At 44.2% G+C, this 19,648-nt stretch overlaps 2 protein-coding genes across 2 annotated transcripts in view; both read right to left on the minus strand.

Annotated features, from left to right (window-relative positions):
• Window positions 1-633: 633 nt before the first annotated feature.
• FAM124B (family with sequence similarity 124 member B) lies at window positions 634-7,162 on the minus strand. Its single transcript, XM_054074201.1, has 2 exons — window positions 5,790-7,162; window positions 634-2,726 (listed from the first exon to the last, which is right to left on the minus strand). The coding sequence occupies exons 1-2, from the start codon at window positions 6,516-6,518 to the stop codon at window positions 2,091-2,093; spliced, it is 1,365 nt and encodes a 454-aa protein (XP_053930176.1). The 5' UTR covers window positions 6,519-7,162; the 3' UTR covers window positions 634-2,090.
• A 10,140-nt stretch (window positions 7,163-17,302) lies between these two features.
• The window catches only part of CUL3 (cullin 3), a 51,851-nt gene continuing 49,505 nt past the window's right edge, over window positions 17,303-19,648 (minus strand). The window contains exons 15-16 of the mRNA XM_054074377.1: window positions 19,133-19,278; window positions 17,303-18,482 (exon numbers count right to left, since the gene is read on the minus strand). Coding sequence (XP_053930352.1) covers window positions 18,351-18,482; window positions 19,133-19,278 — 278 coding nt within the window. The 3' untranslated portion in view covers window positions 17,303-18,350. The remainder of the gene's footprint in view (window positions 18,483-19,132; window positions 19,279-19,648) is intronic.

Below are 19,648 nucleotides of genomic sequence, written 5' to 3' on the forward strand. Positions count from 1 at the left end.
AATGTAAAATAAAAGTTGCAGAGCTATCAGTCTACAGAAAATGTAAAACTTTGGTGCCCACTACTGAATCCATCCAGGGAGAAACAGCACCCTCTAACCCTGCAGCTGCCTGTGTAATACAGCATTTACACGAGCTCTATCCTGAACTTGAAAAAGATGGATTTTATATACTCACTGTTACAAGACTATTTTCAGGGCACTTTTGCTTTGACTTGAATTCCTTTTCTTCTGTGAGCTGTTGCAGGCAGGTGAATATCATTTTCTTCTCTTTTTTCATTTGAAATGATGCAACATTTTCCTCACCTGATGCTGACCATCTACCCTCTTTCTCGTAGGTGAGATGGGAGTATGATAAACAGTCACACTCAAGTAACTCATGAGAGCAGAGAGACAGCCATGAAATCTCTTTTTAAAGCTGTTTGTCCCAGGAATCCCACTTCCGTCTTAGTTCTGGGTTCATGACTATTCTGTCCGTGCTCGCTGCCAGGGCTGTAACCCCATGCATCTCCATCGCTCCCAGCCTGCCCCCCAACACACCACAGCAAACCCAAAGACCTCACCCACCTACAAGCGCTCTCTCTGCTTACCTCGTTCACCAAATATTTTCTGCAGCTCTGGAAAGCAGTGGCTAAGTAAGATGAAATAATCACCCTTGTAGATGCAAAAAAACCACAGTATGATTTATTAAAGTGTCCAAAATTTTATGGAACTTATGAAACAATGGGGAGTAGGGTGTGGTGTAAGTGTCCAGTGAAAGGTGTTCTGTGCAGCTTTCTGCAGGTGTAGGTCCCTGAATTAGAGAGTATTAGAGCATCGCCTCCAGGGCAACAGCAGCTGTGAGGGTGTGGAAGCACAGAGCAGGAACTGCCCTGTTCCCACCTGAAGTTCTTCACCCCAACCTGGCTGCACCCTCAAACTTTCCTGAAGAGCTGGGCCTTCCCAAAGCCCGAGGTGGCATCCAGCAGCAGCACTGCTCTCCAGTCCCCCCGGGCTGCACAGCCCATCAGCAGCAAAGGGGCAGCTTTGGACCTTCCTAGAAACAAAGCTGCGGTGGTGCAGCATGGGCTGCATTCAGCTGACACACATGCAAGTGTTGAACACCTGTAAAATTGTGCTGAACTCCATCCCACAGGAAGGCTCTGCTGCTGCCCACCACCCTCTGCCTCTCTCTTTTGGGCCACAAGAAGGCACCACAGGTCAAACCTCAGTTAGGAATTAAGAGGGGGCAATGAGAAGGCACTCTCCAAACAAATTCATACTTTTGTGTAAAGCAGAGTTCAGTTATATTCAAGGAGAAAATATTTCTTTGTTTCCACCACATGGAAGGTATGATCAGATTTGACTTTTCTTTTAGTAACCTCTTTCCTCTGTCAAGCCATTCTCATCTCTTTCCCTTTGAGATTTACTTAATCCCATCTGAAGAAAGCAAGCTGCTGATCAGGATGGGAGCTACTTCAGCATCTGCTGCTGAACAATTCCTGTTCTTTTTTACTTTTCAACATTTCTCTCCAAGACTCTTAACTGCTCTTGTCTTCTGTTAATTAATACCCAATTAGGATTGCCTGCTGATAACTGCACACTGGTCTAAAAGCCTGGCCTCTTGCTGGGTTTATTTTGTTAAGTGTCATAGAAATAAGCAACAGCAGGTCTTACTGGGGCATAAACTGTTCAAATGATTCTCCACAAGTGTTGTTTTTTTGTGTGTACTGTGCTAATTTGGGGAACAGGTCTCTCTAGGGATGGGTGAACCCCCATGGCTGGGGGCACCCTGCTGCCCAGGCCTCTCAGGCAAGTTGTACTTTCTAACCTCATCTGAATACGTCACTGGCAATTGTTTTTAACTTCTTAAAACAACTCTAGGAGTCGTGTGGCTTAATCCTGTTCATTGCACAATAGTCCTCCAATCTATTCTGCATTAAAGAAAAATAAACCTTTCTGTAAATACTATTATTTTTCCTGATTTGCCCCTCTGCGGCTTTGCTCCACGGAAAGTCAGCATCAGTAGCCACAGCACAAGGAGGCACAGCACACACAGAAGCGCTCTGCTGCCATTTAGAAACGATGAGTCCATCCAACATGTTTGTTTTAAGTCATATAAAGAACTCCTCCTCTTCCTTGTCCTCCGCTCCGCTTGTGGGGTTGGCCCGTGGTGTTTGTGAGCAGAAGCTCGAAGCTCTTGGCCCTGCTCCTTTACTCCTTTTGGCTGCAGTGAATGGCAGCTGGGTGATGTCTTGGGAGGAGATGGTGTTGCCAGTCCCACCCGCGGGTGCTCGCGGCTGGAGGAGGCTGCTTCGCAGCTCCCTGGAGAAGCGGTTCAGCAGGCAGTGGCCACTTGCAGGGTTCGCCACAGCGAGCCCGGTGTCAACGTTGGTCTCTGCTGCCTGCAGATAAAGGCGGGTCTCCCGGAGAGAAGCCTGTCGCTTGTGGCTCGCCTGCCTGTGGAGGGAGGTGGCTTCCCACCACAACCTGGCTGCTGGACCACTGTGAGAAGAGCAGAAGTGCCTATGGAGGTCAACCCCAGCTTGTGTCTGAGTATGGGCTTTACTTTGGTCATATGTGGTTTTACCCCTTGTGGCTCTGACCTCCTGGCTTCTCCACCCGGGATTAGCCTGCTTTACAGGGAGAGGGGCTGGGACGGGCTCCAGCAGGATTTTTTCTCTGCCTGCACCATTATGCTGATGGGCAAGGCCAACAATTGTTCCACGAGGCTTGGAGCTGTCTTGAACCTGTTGAAGAAAATTTGGAGAGAACCTCATTACCATATTGTTCTTGCTTGACTAAACGATGCTGCTCTCACCAAGCCTTGCTGCCCTGAAATCGCCTGCAGCATGAATGAGTCAGAACTCCACTAGAGAATGGCAGAGGAGCCTTACAGGCCTGACTGACAGCAGATGAAACTTCATGTAGATGCACATAGCTAAAGACAACCCTGGCTTCACATACAAACTGCTAGATTGTGAGTTGACCATAACCCAGGGTCTCATTTCTGTGACAGACAGCTCCGTGATAACATCAGTTCAGTGTCTGACAGCAGCAAATGAAACCGTAAGAGTTATTCCAAACAAAACTGAGAACACGGCTAAGCACAGTGCAGCTCTGGTCCCAAAGCATAGTGCCTGTCCCTCAACCTACAGCACACAACAGAGTGTCATGGAGTTAGAGTTGCTCAGGGATGGACAACAAGGATGACTGCAAGTGCAGTACAGCACTGTGTGCTGGGAATTTTAAGCTTGGGGAGAGAAAAAACAGTTCATGAGGAAAAAGATTAAAGCTAAAACACCATGAGTCACCTGGAGAAACAGATAAGTATTGTCTACTCCCTGCCATGTGCAATGCGAGAAGTAGAAGCAGTCAAATGAAGCCAGCTGGAGCCAGTTTCAATTAAAGGAGGGTGACAGTAGACCTGGGGAAGTGCCTGCCAAAGTATGTTATAGATCCAAAAAGTTCACATGGATTCAATGGGAGACTAGGTGAACACTTGAAGAGTCGCTGCAAGTTACCCCAGATGGCTTCAAAAGACCTATGAGTTTAGAATGGGAAGCTCAGGAGTGTATCGGTGGGCGTAACATACTTGTCCTCTTGCTGTGTCTGCCAAGGCAGCCACGTGTGGCTGAAACCCAGTCCAGACCAAAAATGTGAATTACCACATAGTATCTATCGAGACTCTACACTTTGGTTTGGGCGTAGCAGCAAGCAACTCAAACTAGGTGGCTTCGGTTATCTCTTGCCATGTAAACCCAAGAAAACAGCTGTGGTGCTTGTGGCAGCTTTCAGAGGGCTCTCAGGACTACTGCACACACGTGACAGACTCGCTGCAGGTGGCCTAAACACGGCATACACAAATAGCTCTGCCTGTCCCAAAACCTTCTCGGAAACATCAGATCTGCTAAGGGCCTTCACATCTGAAAATCCTGACTGGCTGTTTTTCAAAATGAACTTGTTCAGGAAGTTCCGAATCACATGGGATTCCTTTGATGGGTGGGCAATACATGGACCAACACTAATCCAGGGAGAAGATATCTGTCAGACCAGCAAGGCCAACGTGACCAGGACCTACTGAGCATGTCCCACTGGTTCCCATGGAGACTGTCGCCCTGGGGACACCAGCCCAGAGCAAGGCACCCACCTCCCCAGTCCTCTAGAGACACATTTTGTGTCTTTATTTTGAAAATAGCACATCCTACTCTCCTGCTGAAGACTCCCACTTGACTCTCAAGGCTAAACTTGTAAAATTTTATCAGCAGTGTTCTCCTGTAAACGCTCAGAGAAAGGACATGGAATAGAACAGAAACTAGTAACTTCAGAAAAAAAGAAAAAAAAGAAAAGGAGGATGATGTTTATTTACTTTTTTCTCAAACTAGGTGGCTTCGGTTATCTCTTGTTATCTTCGGTTATTTTATCCCACGTAAACCTAAGAAAACAGCCCTTGCCTGCTCAGGGGCAAATGACAATTCTGTGTGGGTGGCAGTCAATGAGCAGGCACTTGCATTTCATTCGCAATAAGGCAGAAAGTCGAAGAGGGCTGGAATAAATCATTTGCAGATACTTGAAATAAAGATTTAAAGTATGGACCAAAGAATAATGCAGAATAAAATGCCACGTGCTAGGCTGTCAGCGTGCTGTGCGGACCCCAAGCACAGGGTATACCTGCTCAGGTTCAAATAGACTCCAGCTCCCTTCACAAGAGCACAGTGCGGCACAGATACACACCCAGAAAAGCTTCCAGATTTTCTGCCAGTGGCTTCATATACACCCATCCGCTTAAAGATCTTGCATCTACAGCAGGAAGAACCACAGAGAAATTTAGGAAGAGGCCTCTGGAGGCCACCTGACCCAGTCCCCTGCTCCAGGCAGGACCGACTACAAAGCTACGTGAAGATGCTCAGGGCCTTGTGCAGTCCAAGTGGGTGGCAAATCAATTTATAAAGTGATACTGAACAAGAAGTACGCAAAGGCTGCCCTGAGAACTAGCGTTCAAAGTCACACAAAAATAGGTTACAGAGTAATTAACTTGATTTGTAACAAATGAGCCCTGGAAGGAAAGAAAAAACATGGGATAGGCAAATCCTTTAAGTATCTAAATTACAGGAAGAAAATAATCAGAGATGGAAGAAGTTGTTACAATGGAATAAAGAATACTGAGCTAAATTGCCCTCTTGCTTGCATGTGTAATTCCCCCTCTGTGTCAACTTGGCACATTTTTTTCTCATTTTTTGGTTATTTGTATTCATACAACCCCCGGGCCGTGCACTTGAACAGAAAAGGCAGAGATTTCCTATGGTACATTTCTTCGGCATTTTGATCAACTGCAACTCACTTAAGAGCTCACAAAATCTATCACAGGCAGTGTGTCAACACTACACTTAGAATACATCTTGTTTTGGATGCTAAAAGTCAGCTTTTAGGAACATTTATGATCACAGAATCATAAAATGGGTTTGGGTTGGAAGGGACCTTAAAGATCATCTAATTCCAACCCCTCTGCAATGACTTACCAGAAAAAGAATCATTTGATTCAGGCAGAGAAGGGAAAATGTTAAACTAACATGCTTGAAAAAGCATTAATACTTTCAACTTCACACAAGCAGTAATGATGTGAATTTAGTGATATAAAAACATTCCAAGGATCTGTGTTTATATTTATCAGCAGCATCACAGCCCTGGCAGATACCAATTACTGTATTCACAAATTCCAAAGAAAACATGAATGAGCAAATTCTTAATTTGCTGTGCTTTCCTTGAAAAATAAATACTAAACCTCCGCCTCTCAGGGCATCACAGACACATACCTGAAGAAGAATTGTATTTCCTTCGTAGTCTTGCGTTTGCCACCTGGTGCTGCTGATAGGAATGCAGGGGTTAGGCAGGAGAGGCACCAGCTGCCCCATTTCCTGCACCCTGAACTGCAAGGCTGATGACTCCTTCGGCTCCACGGCTACTCCGATGGGCAGCTGCTTCAAGCAGAGCTGCACGGCAACGTTTTGGGTTGCGTACAACACAAAGACACAGAAGTTACTTTTCTGTGTAGTGGCTTCTTTCTGCAGGATCATCTCGTAGAGTCTCACTGCGTCCTCATAGTTATCGAAGCTGCAGTAGAGGGTGACACGCAGGATTTCGGGGCCACAGTGTACCCGCCTGATGCCCCACACAGGCATCTGGTCATCCAGGCTGTAGAAGTCCTGGTGAGCGGTGGCGTAAGGGTGGGTTTGTTCACTAGCAATCTGGGCACACTTATAGCGCCAGGGTGGACTCTGGAATTGCTCATGGACCTGGAAAATCCGTTCTTCTCCCAAGTCCTCAAGTAGAAAAAGAAGAACAGATATTCCAGGAAAGCCACAGCTTCTCTTACAGTATCTCTCATAGTATTTCAACGGAGTAACTCGCTCAGATATCAGGAAAAGGTGAATGTCCGGGCAGATCCACTCCAAAAGCCGATCTAGAGTTTGCTGCAGAAATACTGAGTGTCCCAAATTGGTGAGAAGATGCACAGTCATCGGAGAGTCTGCTCCACCATCCATTGCAAATGTTCCTGACTAAAAAGTAAAAACAGACAAACTGGTGCCTTTCCTCTCCTTCTCCCACCGCTGGAGACTCAGTAACACAAAGGGTGTACTTTGACAGAATTAATTCAGTCTTCTATAGGCTTTGCAATAACCTGATGAAATATACAGGTATGCACAATCAACACACACGAGGAGGTGGACAAAGAGTGACAAGGCATTCTGTGACCAGTCCCAGGACACTCACATCACAGCAGAGCTCACTTGAAGGTTCATTTTCCAACTCCAAGACTTAAGCTCTGATTGTTGCATACATGCAACCAACATGCCCAGAAACACCTACTGCTCCATGACCAGAAACACCTCTGTGTCCTGCTGCTCCTGCCTTTCGCAGCACAGGGCAGCAGAGATGAAGAACACAAACACAAAAGCAGTAATTCTCCGAGAGGAGTAGATGTTGAGGTACACTTGCCTGTCAGCGGTGGAAAGGGATGCTCCAGATCTGGCCGACTTCCACTGGTGCATATCTCAGTGTGATTGCTGCCTTTTGCAAAGGCAATATAGCACTCGTGTTTGAAAACCTCAGCATATTTTCTTGTAGTCAGCAGGCTGGCTTTAGCTCGTTGTAAAATGCTTGTGATCTTTGTGAGTCACACCCTTCTGGAGCATACAGATAAGCTAGGCTTTAAAAACAAGGAAGGAAAACAGACTAACAAAAGGGAAAAAAACCCCTGTGAACGCAACAGATAACAATAAGGGCAGATATGAATCAACCTCAGGAAAGAGGAGCTTTGGGAAAAAGCTCGGCTCCTAGTTACACACTTCACAACATAGGTAGCTCGCTGCCTAGACAGAAACCACGGCCTGGGTTATCATACATAGCCCATAAAAACTGGGTACCTGGCTTCCTCCTTTCAGTGCCCTGTCTGCCTCTCAGTCCTCCTCCTCCTCTTAACGCCGACATACCCATGTAGTCAGCACCCTTTACCAAATTCCAAGTTTTTTTCGTTGCTCCTTGGATTTACATACTGGTACTTACTTTAGCTTATTGCGCAGACTGCAACAGGAGTGCTGAAAATCCATATCTTCCCAGGCCTCTTCTAGTATCTACACAATAAATCATGCTGCCGCTTCACCTCTCTATTTTGCCAACCCAGGAGCAGTACGGAACTGCCCCCACCACAGCCAGTGTTTAAATCAAACCTGGGGCCTCTGACAATCAGGCTCCCTCTAATTAAGAGCAAGGCGCCTCTCTCTGCTGACACACCAATCTCCCTCTCCAAGAGCCAAGCACGCAAAGCAGTGGTTCCCTGTGCAGAAATCCCAGCATTAATTCTGTTATTCAAAACTCTGAGCTATTTTTAATACAACCCCGGCTTTATATTCAACTGAGCAAAATCTCCAAGGTCTAAAGGTACAAGTGGTGGTGCTTCGGTTTCCTTTGCAAAGATAACTCGTTGGCAGAAACACACATTCATGCCTTGAAACCTCACTGAGACCAATGTATAATAAAAATAAAAAGGCTGACTAGAAAATGAGGAAAAAAAAAATCATTTGCCCTGAAATAGACAAACCCACCTGGAACATTTCAGAGCAAATAACTGTTGGGAGGGAGAATGAAAAATCCAGCCCTCAGACAATTGCAGGAAGGGCGTGGAGAGAAGAGTGCAAGTGCTCAAAAACATTAAAACACTCTAAATGAGCTCTGAGCAAAACAATTTTAATAAAATATGGAAGGGGAAATGATTCAGCAACTCTTTGCTACAGGGCAGGGCAAGCAGTCACCTGCCTTCCTGTGTGCGAGGAAAAGGGGAATTTTGCCCGTACAAGAAACCATTGAGTCTAAGAAAGTTCATCTGGGGCTTAGTTGGTACCTGGAAGCATGAGGAGCATTTTAGGGCTCCTGTTGTGGCAGGAGGTGCTGCTGTTGGGCACGGCAGAGATGGCCGGTACGGCCACGGTGGCAGCGTGCTGAAGCACAACACCATCCCGTGGAACCATCTTAGGGGCAGGCAGATGAGTACAGATCAGTAAGAATCAAAGTGCTTCTTCCCCCGGAGAAGAGAAGGCTCTGGGCAGACCTTATAGCGGCCTGAGGACACTGGACACTGAAGAGGGGCCTGTGAGAAAGCTGGGGAGGGACTCTCTACAAGGGCATGGAGCAATAGGATAAGGGGGCATGGGCTTTAAATTGGAAGGGGAAAATTTAGATTAGACATTAGAAAGAAACTCTTCACAGTGAGGGTGGTGAGGCCCTGGCCCAGGTTGCCCAGGGGAGCTGTGGCTGCCCCATCCCTGGAGGTGTTCAAGGCCAGGTTGGATGGGGCTTGGAGCAGCCTGGTCCAGTGGGAGGTGTCTCTGCCCATGGCAGGGGATTGGAACTGCATGGGCTTTAAGGTCCCTTCCAACCCTTACTATACTATGATCCCTTTCCTACCCAATACTACCTCGATGCCTCTGAGAAAAGTAGTGGATGAAGAGGTCTAAACTCACCAGAGTGCAGCAGTGAGGGTCATGTCATCTCGGCTTTACCCTAGTGTTTAGGGGTGAAATACGCTGGAGACAAAGCGAGGGCATGAGAATACCCTTGTCTGAGGCTGGGGAGCCTTGAGTTTGAGCCCTTCCCCTAGGATACGCAGATGTCAAAGCAAGGTGGAAGAGCACTCCTCTACCGAACAGTGCTTGGCCAGGGTGGTGTCTCACCACTCTCATGGTGAAGAAATTCTTCCTCATGTCCAGTCGAAATCTGCCCCTCTCCAGTTTATACCCATTCCCCCTCGTCCCATCCCCACAAGCCTTTACGAACAGCCCCTCTCCAGCTTTCTTGTAGCCCTTTCAGGTACTGGAAGGTCACTATAAGATCTCCTCTGAGCCTTCTCTTCTCCAGGATGAACAGGCCCAATTCTCTCAGCCTGTCCTCATAGGATTGTCGCCAACAGAGCAAAGCGCTGGCTTCTGCTGCATCTTGTCAGAAAAGGAAAGCATGGCTTCACTCCGATTCCTGAATGTAATGAGTTTCTCAGCTTCCCCTTCCCTCAGCTTTTCTGTCTGGCTGCCAAATGGAAAAGCACATTATTCATAGTGACCTACTGAACACGCCAAGAAAGATTTCAGTAACAGATTAGGAAAACAACAGTTCAAGCCACTCTTCTAGGGGGAAATATTCTGATACGATACCCTAAAAATTATATTGGAGCCCTTTCCCCATTTGTTAGCGACTGGCCTCACAGCAGGGTACCATTACTTCGCATCAGAACAGCTCAATCAGGAGTATTTGTATCTAAGCTGATATATACAGTAGTCAGTCCGGTATAAAATAAAGCCCAAATGTAAACAAGTACCAAACACACCACTGTGTGAAGGCTCGGAAAATCCTGCCTGCTATGTTTAAAATATTACAGCGGAAAGGCACAGCAAAGCGATTAAAAATTCCTTTTCCTAATGAATTCTTACGACGTGCCTGGTCCTCCGCAGTGCGCAGAGCCCCTTGCTCTGGCTGACATCAACAAGAGTGATGATGCACCACAGGATTTAATAAGTTCGTAGTAGCATCTGCAAGGAGATTACATTATAAGGATTTAGGCTTTGTAAAGCAGCACATAATTAACTTCAGAGAGGCTGGCTGTGAATGACCTAAGCCTCGCAGGAGCAGGCCCCCTTACAATCATGCAATGTTGCAGGCTTACAAACTTTTAAAAGCCTTTGTTTTAAGCCGATATCAAACTTTTCGTTTCACAAGGACAAAAATACTACATTAACCTGCTAGACAACAGTTATCTACAGTTTAGACAGTACAGAGACAAAAATTAGAATTAGGGTTGTGAATACAATGAAGTTCTCAAACAGTTTGTCTCTTGCTCCAAACCTTGTGACTTCAATTCATCACCACTTCAGAAGAAAGTAGAACTCTAATGATCAAAATAGGAAAAAATCATCTAGCCTATTACATTTATTTAAGTAAACAGTTCTTGTTCATTCTTTTTAACCAGCTAACAGTGTAGGATGCCAGCAAAGGGTCTCTCAGCAGAGATACAGAAGACGGAGTGCCACCACTCTCAGTGAATCAGTGAATCTGAGCAGGCAGAAAAGTGGAAAATATAACAACTAAAAAATACAGTCGGAAAGCAGAGAGGATGGGGAAGCTCGGGGCAAGCTGCTGTCTGCCTTGCCTTGCAGAGCTACCAGGAGGGCTGCCTCGCTCCTGCTGGAGTCGCAGCTCCGACTGGTGCAGCAGGAGGCAACTCCTCCCTTTGACCGGACCCAGTGATTCGGGACTCCTGTCATAAGGAACACTGCTAGGAGATGCTCAGACAAGATAGAATTTCAAGACTCACGGGAGATAAAGTGCAAACTAAAATGAGAGGTGTTCCTCCCGATCATCAGCCCCAGCAAACAGGGGCACGGGAATCCTTGTGGTGGTAAGATACACCCCATCAGAGACAACGAGGATTAAACCAAATCTCCCCTTAGTGACTATGTTAAGGAAGCAGAACAAAAGTTATCCTCAAGCAACACGGACTTTGGTGTGAGTACAGGCTGGGAGAGCAGCACTGGGACATAGATGACAGGGGAGATCGCTGACAATGGACCAAACCACAGCCCTCCTGAAGCCCATGGTAGAACTGCTGTATTCTTCGAGGCAATTAAGCTTCTACTATTAGTACTTGGATGATCTCTCTGGAAAAGGAGAGCTCAGATTGATGAGAGAGCATCTGAATATATACTAACTTCAACAGGATCTTGGAACCCTCACATTAAACCGGAGTCATTGCCGTTCTACAAACCAGGACAGTATCACAGCTGCAAACCCAAACAAGTTCTTTTTCTCCTTAAGCAGAGGGAAAGGCGAAGGGGAGAGAGGCTGCTGCTGCGGTCTGTAACAGCGTCAGGTGAGAGTCAGTCTGCAGATAGCACCGAGCATGCAGCTGAACCACCCTCCCTCCAGCCCCTCCTCAGCACTCTGTGGGGTGTTTGGGATCCAGCAGCAAGGCAACGGTTGGGCAGAGGAACAAAGAACCTCTGTGTACCTGAAGCCTGAGCCAGCTTTCCCACCTGCCCTAAGACAGGACGCCTGTGACTTACACTGGCCTCCCCCAGCGACACAGCCAACGGCCACTGCAGCCACATGCAATGAAGATCTCGAAGAAAGTCCAGCCAGCAGAAGGGTGGCTGTAGTCCTTCAGATAGACTGCTTTCTTGAGTCGTGCTTCCCAAACAGTCCGAACACAAGGAAAAGTAGAAAGTCTTCCAAATAAGCGCATGTAACCAAAGATGGGCACCCTGATCTACTGGGATGTCCCTGCCCATAGCAGGGCAGTTGGAACTAGATGGTCTTTAAGGTCCCTTCCAACCCAAACTGTTCTGTGATTCTAAGATGCCATTGTTTCTTTGCAGAAACTCCTACATGGCTCAGGTCTCAGTGCTGGCAGACAGGTTTCCCACGTTGTTTGTAAGACTTGGAATTATACAACCTGATCAAGGCAGCTTTCGTGCTCAGTTTCACCCAAAACTTGGCTATGTGTCCTCAGCAGGTTACAGGGCACTTGCAAACAGATAGATTTTTTCCTCATATTCCGCTTCAGTTAAAATACTTCAAAAAAACCCCAAAGCACTCTATACACACAGACCAGGACCCATGAAACATAATGAGCCAATAGGAGACCACATCAGATATCAGTGGTAGAGAACTACTTCAAGACAACACCACAGAGAGCCAAAATCAGCACTGACCCGAGATGGTATCTTCAGGAGCCCTCTGCTCACATCCCCAGAATCAACCCCATTTCCACCCAGGTCAGTGTGGAATGAGGCAGCAGCTTCCCCACGTGTGAATTTAAGTGCCCAGCTTCAGAGACTCATTTCTGAAAGACTGAGCCTAACGATTGTTATATGAATTACACTTCAATTAAAAACCTCGTAGAAAAAGAAAACAGGCAGATCTAAACAAAACTCGAGGCTTGCAGGGCCCACTGAAGAGTTTATTTAATCAGCTTACATTTAGCATTTTTGAAGACAACTCAAGGCAAAATTCTTGGAAGGCCAGCGGCAGATGCCGAGAGAAACTGCACCCTATGGAGCGTTAATAAGAACAAGTCATCAGGAGATGGTGAGCTTGCCAATGGGTTCAAGCTCCAGCTTAAAGAACAAGTCAGACCTACGTGGTGTGAAGGCTTCTAATTACTCCCTTTCCTGAGGACGAACCTCCCGAGATACAGAATAATACACCCCAAATTTTAATTAATAAAACAGCCTTGGCCTGGATCCCACGTTGTTGGAATTGTAGATTTACATAATTAAGTTGACAACAAATGCTGTGACAGACAAGCTGCAGGGGATTATTAGCCGCATCTTTAACAGAATTTCAGAAGAAGCAATATCCAAACATCGAACAAGAATTAGCAGAAGTGGCTCACAAGCTCCAAAATCCTCAGGCATTACACTGGGATTTGGGACATGCCTTAGCAAACTTTGCCAAGAAAATGCTGTACAGGAACTTAAAGGCCATAGTAAGGCACCATCAGGCTTCAGTGCAGCCTCAAAATGACCTTCAGGACTTCCCACTGATTTTTCCCTCTGATGTAAAGGGTTGCTAAAGGCTGTGTATACACACTGAATGGAAGCTGCACCTACTGGTAGATCCTCCTCCTCTCCCAGTATCTCCTCAGGCAAACAGGAGCACATAGCTTCCAAATCACCACCTCTCCAGTAGACTTCCTCATCTTGGCCATGGCTAATGCAGGAGAAGGTGATACACATCTCTCTCTCTCCTCAAGAGCAATAAGCATTCATGCTTTAGGAAAAACAGCTGCCTGGAGAGCCAGGCAGATGCTTCTGCGTTAGCTATGGTCACACCACACTTGCAACATCACCTTCGCAAGCAAAACCCATGAGAACAAAGGTTAGATTGTGCTTGGTATTAGATGATTCAATGACCAGAAGGACCTGCCTGAACTTCCCAGCTTTAGTGTGGCATGAGGCAGAAATATTATACTGCAGGACCACAGTCTGTGCGCATGCTACCCTAGAACAGCCGGGCTGGCCTTGAAAGACATGGCTTGATTTTAGAGGCCATAAAAATAAAGCTATTCACTTTAGATGTAAATACAATTATAAGCTTCTTAAAGCAAGTGCCAATGCTATGTCTTTCCACATACAGGATAAATATGATGTGACCACAACCGAGGCTCCAGGTACCAACCTCAGGAGAATAATAAATAAGATTAAAATCAAGAGGGTAAAAAAAACCCAGACTGAAGATGATCATAACAGCCCCCTTGAAAAGAAAGCATAATTGTCCCCAGGTAATAAGATCACTGTATCTTATCTGAAAAATCAGACTGGATTTTCAGAGCACAGTTATTACTGCAACTTAAGCACAGAAGATGTCAAAGATGCTAAAGATAGTTAAAGCGCAGAAGCACAGTGATTTGAGAACCTGGAGTGTGTACCTCGCCTTTTGGAACAGTATTATCCTTTTCTATTATTCACCAATTCCTAGCTAAAAACTCCACATTTTTCTTTAGCTCTTCGTGTTCTGATGCCATTATTGCCTTAGCAGACTGAGTGCAAGATATTACTCCACGTTGATACTAAGCTATATCACAACACACAGACCAAACCTCAGGCGAGTGCAGAGCAGTGCAGTTTCAGATGTTACTCCTTCACCCGGGTTTGTGCTCAAAAAGACTAGCAGTGGGTTTGATTTGAATCAAGACTTCCTAGAACTAGAATTTACGCTTGCTTCTTTGTGAAATCTGCTTCCCTGGAGAAATGCCATTCCCAACCTCACCCAAGAGTGCAAGGAGTGACAGTTCCTTCAAGGCAACAAGCATCAAGATCTTGCTCTTGGCCAAGCACCCAGCACTAAATCATACAGCCTGGGACTTGGGGTGAATTCCTAGAGATTTCAACAGGCGTTTTACCCAGTTAAGGCTATGAGACAAACAGAACCACAGCACCAGCGTTAGTCAATGTGCTGCTGTTCTGGCACAGTCAATGTTGCAAAGTGTCAGCAGGAGAAAAACACTCGCAGTGAACAGGCCTGGAACTCTTACAAAAGCTCGGTGTTAGCGGAAGTAGCACATCCCTTTGCCCTCAGCACATTTGTTCAGCGTATTGGTGCTGCCCCTGCCTTTCACACACTGCCCAGTCAGCATCACAATGGCACTGCGCAGTCCAAGAAACTGCACCAGTGGGATTCTGTCCAACGCTGGGCTTGATGCTAAGAGCCTCTATAAACTGCAAAATTGTAGTTCATTATTAAAACACATCACTCAGAACACGAAACGTGCACAGGAGACACCATGCCTTTCCAAGAGCTCAAGAAATATTCCTTTTGGGAGAGCTAAATTCCTCCCCGATTTCCATAATGTGCACTTCCTTGTGAAGGCTATTACTAGCAAGCTCAAATGTGGTCATATCACTTAAGCGCAGACCAGCTGCTGGAATAGAGCTCAAAACACATACAACAGATGTCCACAAATAGTTCCAGTTTTTGCTGCCTTTGACAAAACAAGAACCCCATTTCTGTGCAAGCTTATCCCCCAAACCATGCATCACAACAGGCTCTGATACCATATACAGACACGCCACCTGTACAGTTTTATTACAATATATGTGAACAAAAATACTTCAGCCACCCAGAGCATTCAGTGCAACGAATTTTACAGGTCCAGAAAAGTAAATCTTATGGCAGCTGTCAATTTGCAGTGAGCCAAGGTCACAGGAACAGGCAGCATTACACTGAAAGCTTTACGGTCAACAGGGAAAGTCTGTCTTCAGGAAAGGCAGCAAGGAGAGACACTTCATGGAGGAGTAATTTTGCATCCAAGACTCAGTCTGGTCTGCAGACCTTTTCAACACTCAGTGCTTGAGTAGCAAATGTGGAGATTGAAGAGATTAATTCTAGGATACAAGGAGAGCAAATCAAAGCTGTAAAGGTGGCTAACATTAAAAAAAGCAAGAACTAAATCAGGAATAGAAGGATAATCTTTATTATGATGGTAGACGAAGTGTACTCTTCACTCTTTAAAATAAACTTGTTTAAAAGGAAAGTACATGATTACGGATCTTCAAATAGCTATAAAACTCAGAATTTACTTTTATCTTACTTTCAAAGACTCTTAAGAATCAAACTGTCATGCCTTGTTAGTGCATTTAACTGCACAGTAATGCAAAGAAACCAAACTCAGTACTAATTACACTCATACACATAGCTACAATCCTACTGATGCAATTTTAAGTGGAACTTAAAGGAAGCAGAAAGGAAATTAAATGAGACAGCACAGAATTCTACCATGGACTGCAAAAGAAAGCTCAACAACATACACAAACAGCATAAAGGTATGAGTGTCAAACTCACCTTCAGGAGAGTCCTGGCAATGTCTCACACTGACCAGTTTTCACATTCCCCACCTTTCAATCCTCAGTATCAGGAACTCACTGGACATTTCCAAAAGGTGGCTGCAGCAGCAGAAGTCCCTTTCTGAAGAATTAGTGTCTTCAGAGTTCATTAAATTTAAAAAGGAAACTACACTTTTAGTATTTGTCACTGAAGATAACCTTCACCACTTATTACTCTTTCAGTAAACACTCACAGCCACACAGCTTGCAAAAAAACATCCTTAAAAAGATCATTGTACATTCATTCAAGTTACATTCAGGCTCAGCACTTCCCAAAGCCAGCACAGGCAGAAAGCTTCAGCTGATACACAGAAATAGTACAATTGCAGTAGTAAGGACAGAGTCCTCCCGTCACTGACAACATTAGCACCTCTTTAAGCTTCATGTGAAAAAAGGATGCAAACCTGATCCTCCCCAAAAAGCACATGAAAAAGCATTAACATGCAATTATCACAACGTTCATGCTTCCAGAGAGTAAGATAGGCATGAAAGAAAACCTTCATACTGAGACTCATTCTGAGAGTGAGTCACATTTTGAGGAAGATGTCTCTGATGAATTAAGACAATCCCAAACCCAAACTCTCATGTATTTAAGATCGCTCTATGGCTGAACAACGACTACGTTGCTCTTGAAGGTCTGCATATACCATACAGACACACAGGTGCTTTAATAACCACCAGCAAATACATTTTGAGAACAGCTATAGCCTAGAATGGCTCACCCACCTCCCCTCTGATGATTTAACAGCTTATCTCATGTGTGTGCCTGACTGGGGTGTGCACTGAACTGAAGTAAAGCTTCATTAGAAAAAGCTTCAGAATAAGTCAAGCTAAAATATGGCCCCAATTCCAGTCCCTCTTTAGAGGCAATATCCCACTACAGGAGTTGTCTCTCAACAGGCTGGAGAGGGGTGGAACTGGGGACAGAGTATGAGAAATACTCTCCAATCACATCGCTACATTATACCACCACCACGCCTGTTCAATGCAGCTCATAAGAAATGCTGATCACCGTCTTTGTGCTTTACAACCCAGTTTTTCTTTTTGTTTCAGGTCCAGCTCTGCCTACCAGGAAGCCCATCCCAACTGTATTTTTTTGATATGGGTGAAAGCAATGTGAACAAGAAGAAAAAATAATATTGTTTTGAATTAATACAGAAAAATAGCTATGGCAGAGAAACCATCGAATATGTGCATAGGAACGTCAGAAATACTGTTTAATAAAACCTCTGCTGTAGCACAAAACACTGCAAACAATTCCTACCTGCGAGAATGATGATGCCACTAAACCGCACTTTTTAATCTATTTTCGCAGCATGCTGACAAGAAGAAAAAAGTTCCAGGGTAAGAACTAAAAATTCATTACAGTAACAATGTTTTATTACATGTTTAAAATGCATTTTTAAAAACTAATAGTGCACACTGGCTTCACTGTAATCTCCTGAAATATGCACTTAGTATGGAAAGCCCTGGGGCTACAGATCCCTCTATGATATTTATTAACAAAATATAATCCCAGTACATTTCCCCAGGGGACAGAAATCAGTTCCAAAAGATTGTCAACCCTGTACTCTAACACACTTGAATTAGTTGGTTGTGTACACTAAATCCATTTATTTTAAATTTATTTTGTCTACATTTAGTGAAATAAAAACATCGCCCTGTACAATCCACCATCAGCAGTGAGTACAACAGCAAAAGTTATTATACAGTTTATACACACTAAAATCTTTTCCTTTTTCCTATAAAGAAACCAGAACAAACCTAATCAATATAGAGTTTAATTTAGAAGAACTCAAATTACAGAAGGGAAAGCCAAAATTGTTACGGTCTTTTCAGAGCCCCGAGAAGGTCCCCCTTCATGTTGTTGAAACAGTGAGTGCAGCTGGAAGAGTGAAACATGCTCAAGTTGTCTTCTTGGGTCTTCAAAAAAGGACCAAATATTTAAATTAAACATGGCTAGTTAAAGAAACATTGGAAGCAGAGCAATATAACTGGGAATTCTGCCTTACCAGTTGTGGTTTCTTTTAAACCCAACTTATACAATGCGCAAAGTGCTAAGCAACACTACAGAAACACATTTACATCAACACTGAAGATGGGGGGAAATGAAATTCCAACAATTTTTATTTTTTTAAATGAGCTGTATTTTCTAAATTTGTTTTTATTTTTCTGTTTTCATACAGTATTGAAAACAAACGCGGCACATTCACATTTTCCCGAAGAATTGTAAGGATGATCTCTACAGGGATAACGTTGAAAAGCCTGAAGCTCAATCAATTGATGTTGAAAACTCTCAAAGGAGTAAAAGGCTTGATCTCAATGGTCTAGAACATGTATTGTAATTTAATAGAAGAGATGGTCGTCTTAATATTAACGATTTAAAAGAACTTCCCAGTTCATGCGAAGAGTATAGTCCAAGAATAAATCAAATTTTCTGAACGCATTTTATGCAACGTAAGTGTATACTTTGCGATCCTCAGGTGTTCGTGCCAAATATTCTCTCTCAATAAGTCCTTCAATACGTTTTTTAATAACAACTGGACTTGGTAAGAATCGGGCCTTCAGCTGCTGAGTTACCTAAAACATAAGTTCAAAAACAGTAATGTAAAATCACAGTGCAAGTAACATCACTAAGTATCCTAACTGACCAAAATAATCACATTTAGACAGGGCTGGCTAGAACCATGAAACATGAGATTAGCAGCCTGCAAACTTCCGCCAGTTTCTTCCTCCATCGGTTGCTTCCTCCCTTTGGGGTACGATTCAAAGCACTGACCCTCTACAGAGGCAAGGTCACAACCTGACAATCCTCTCCATTTCACAACCCTAAGGGAGCTCAAGAGTGCAAAGTGTACGCTACTCCTGAAGTTGTCAGAATTTAGGAGTTCAGAGTTTCTCTCTCTGCTGAGAGCTCAAATCTCTCAAACCTGGACCCAACAGTCAGCAAACAAGAATTAAAGTACAATGTTTTTTGTTGACAACTGTGTTTTCAAGGAATTTGATAATATATAATAGCACTAAAAGGAGGAAGGAAAGTTAGATACACCCACAAGTACATCCCAAACTGAAGGGTAAGGATTTAAGATGTCTTTATCTCAGATAGACAGGAATTCAAACAAAGGATTCCTCAAAAAGCCATTTCTTAGTGAGAGCAGTACAACCACCACAAATTAACAGGAAGAGCAAAAAACCTCCTGAGCCCATATCAAAACTCTGCACAACCATACCTCTGCTACTAGCACATTATGTTGCATCTTCTTTCTAGATTTCATTATCCGAACTATAGCAGCTTCTATCTCATGTTTTCTGTCGTCATCTACTTTCTGCCTTGTTTCTTTCCTTTCTGGATCAGATTCTCCTTGTTTGGCAGCAACTTAAAGAAAGAGAATGTAAAGTATGTTAGAAAGTTACAGCAATTTCATTGTATAAGAGTTAGCTTCACTATTTATTTCATCTAGACATCAAGTAATATTTTCTTGAGTTTTGACATTCTCAAACTTGATTTTTTTATGAGAAGCAGCCACAAGAATACATTCACACTTTCTGGCATGTTTTGATAGCAACTGACAAGGTAACAACCTGTTATTTAATTATTGCTATATTAAAATTTGAACAGTACTCGAATTTGCTTACAGGCACCACCAACCCCATGCTCCCATTAAATATTTTTTCTCTTTAATATAGCAAAAATGAATTAAAATAGAAAAAGGATGGAAACTTCACTTCACAAACTACTTTAAAAG

The sequence above is a fragment of the Cuculus canorus genome, chromosome 9 (assembly GCF_017976375.1).
Source record: "Cuculus canorus isolate bCucCan1 chromosome 9, bCucCan1.pri, whole genome shotgun sequence".
Lineage (NCBI taxonomy): Eukaryota > Metazoa > Chordata > Aves > Cuculiformes > Cuculidae > Cuculus > Cuculus canorus.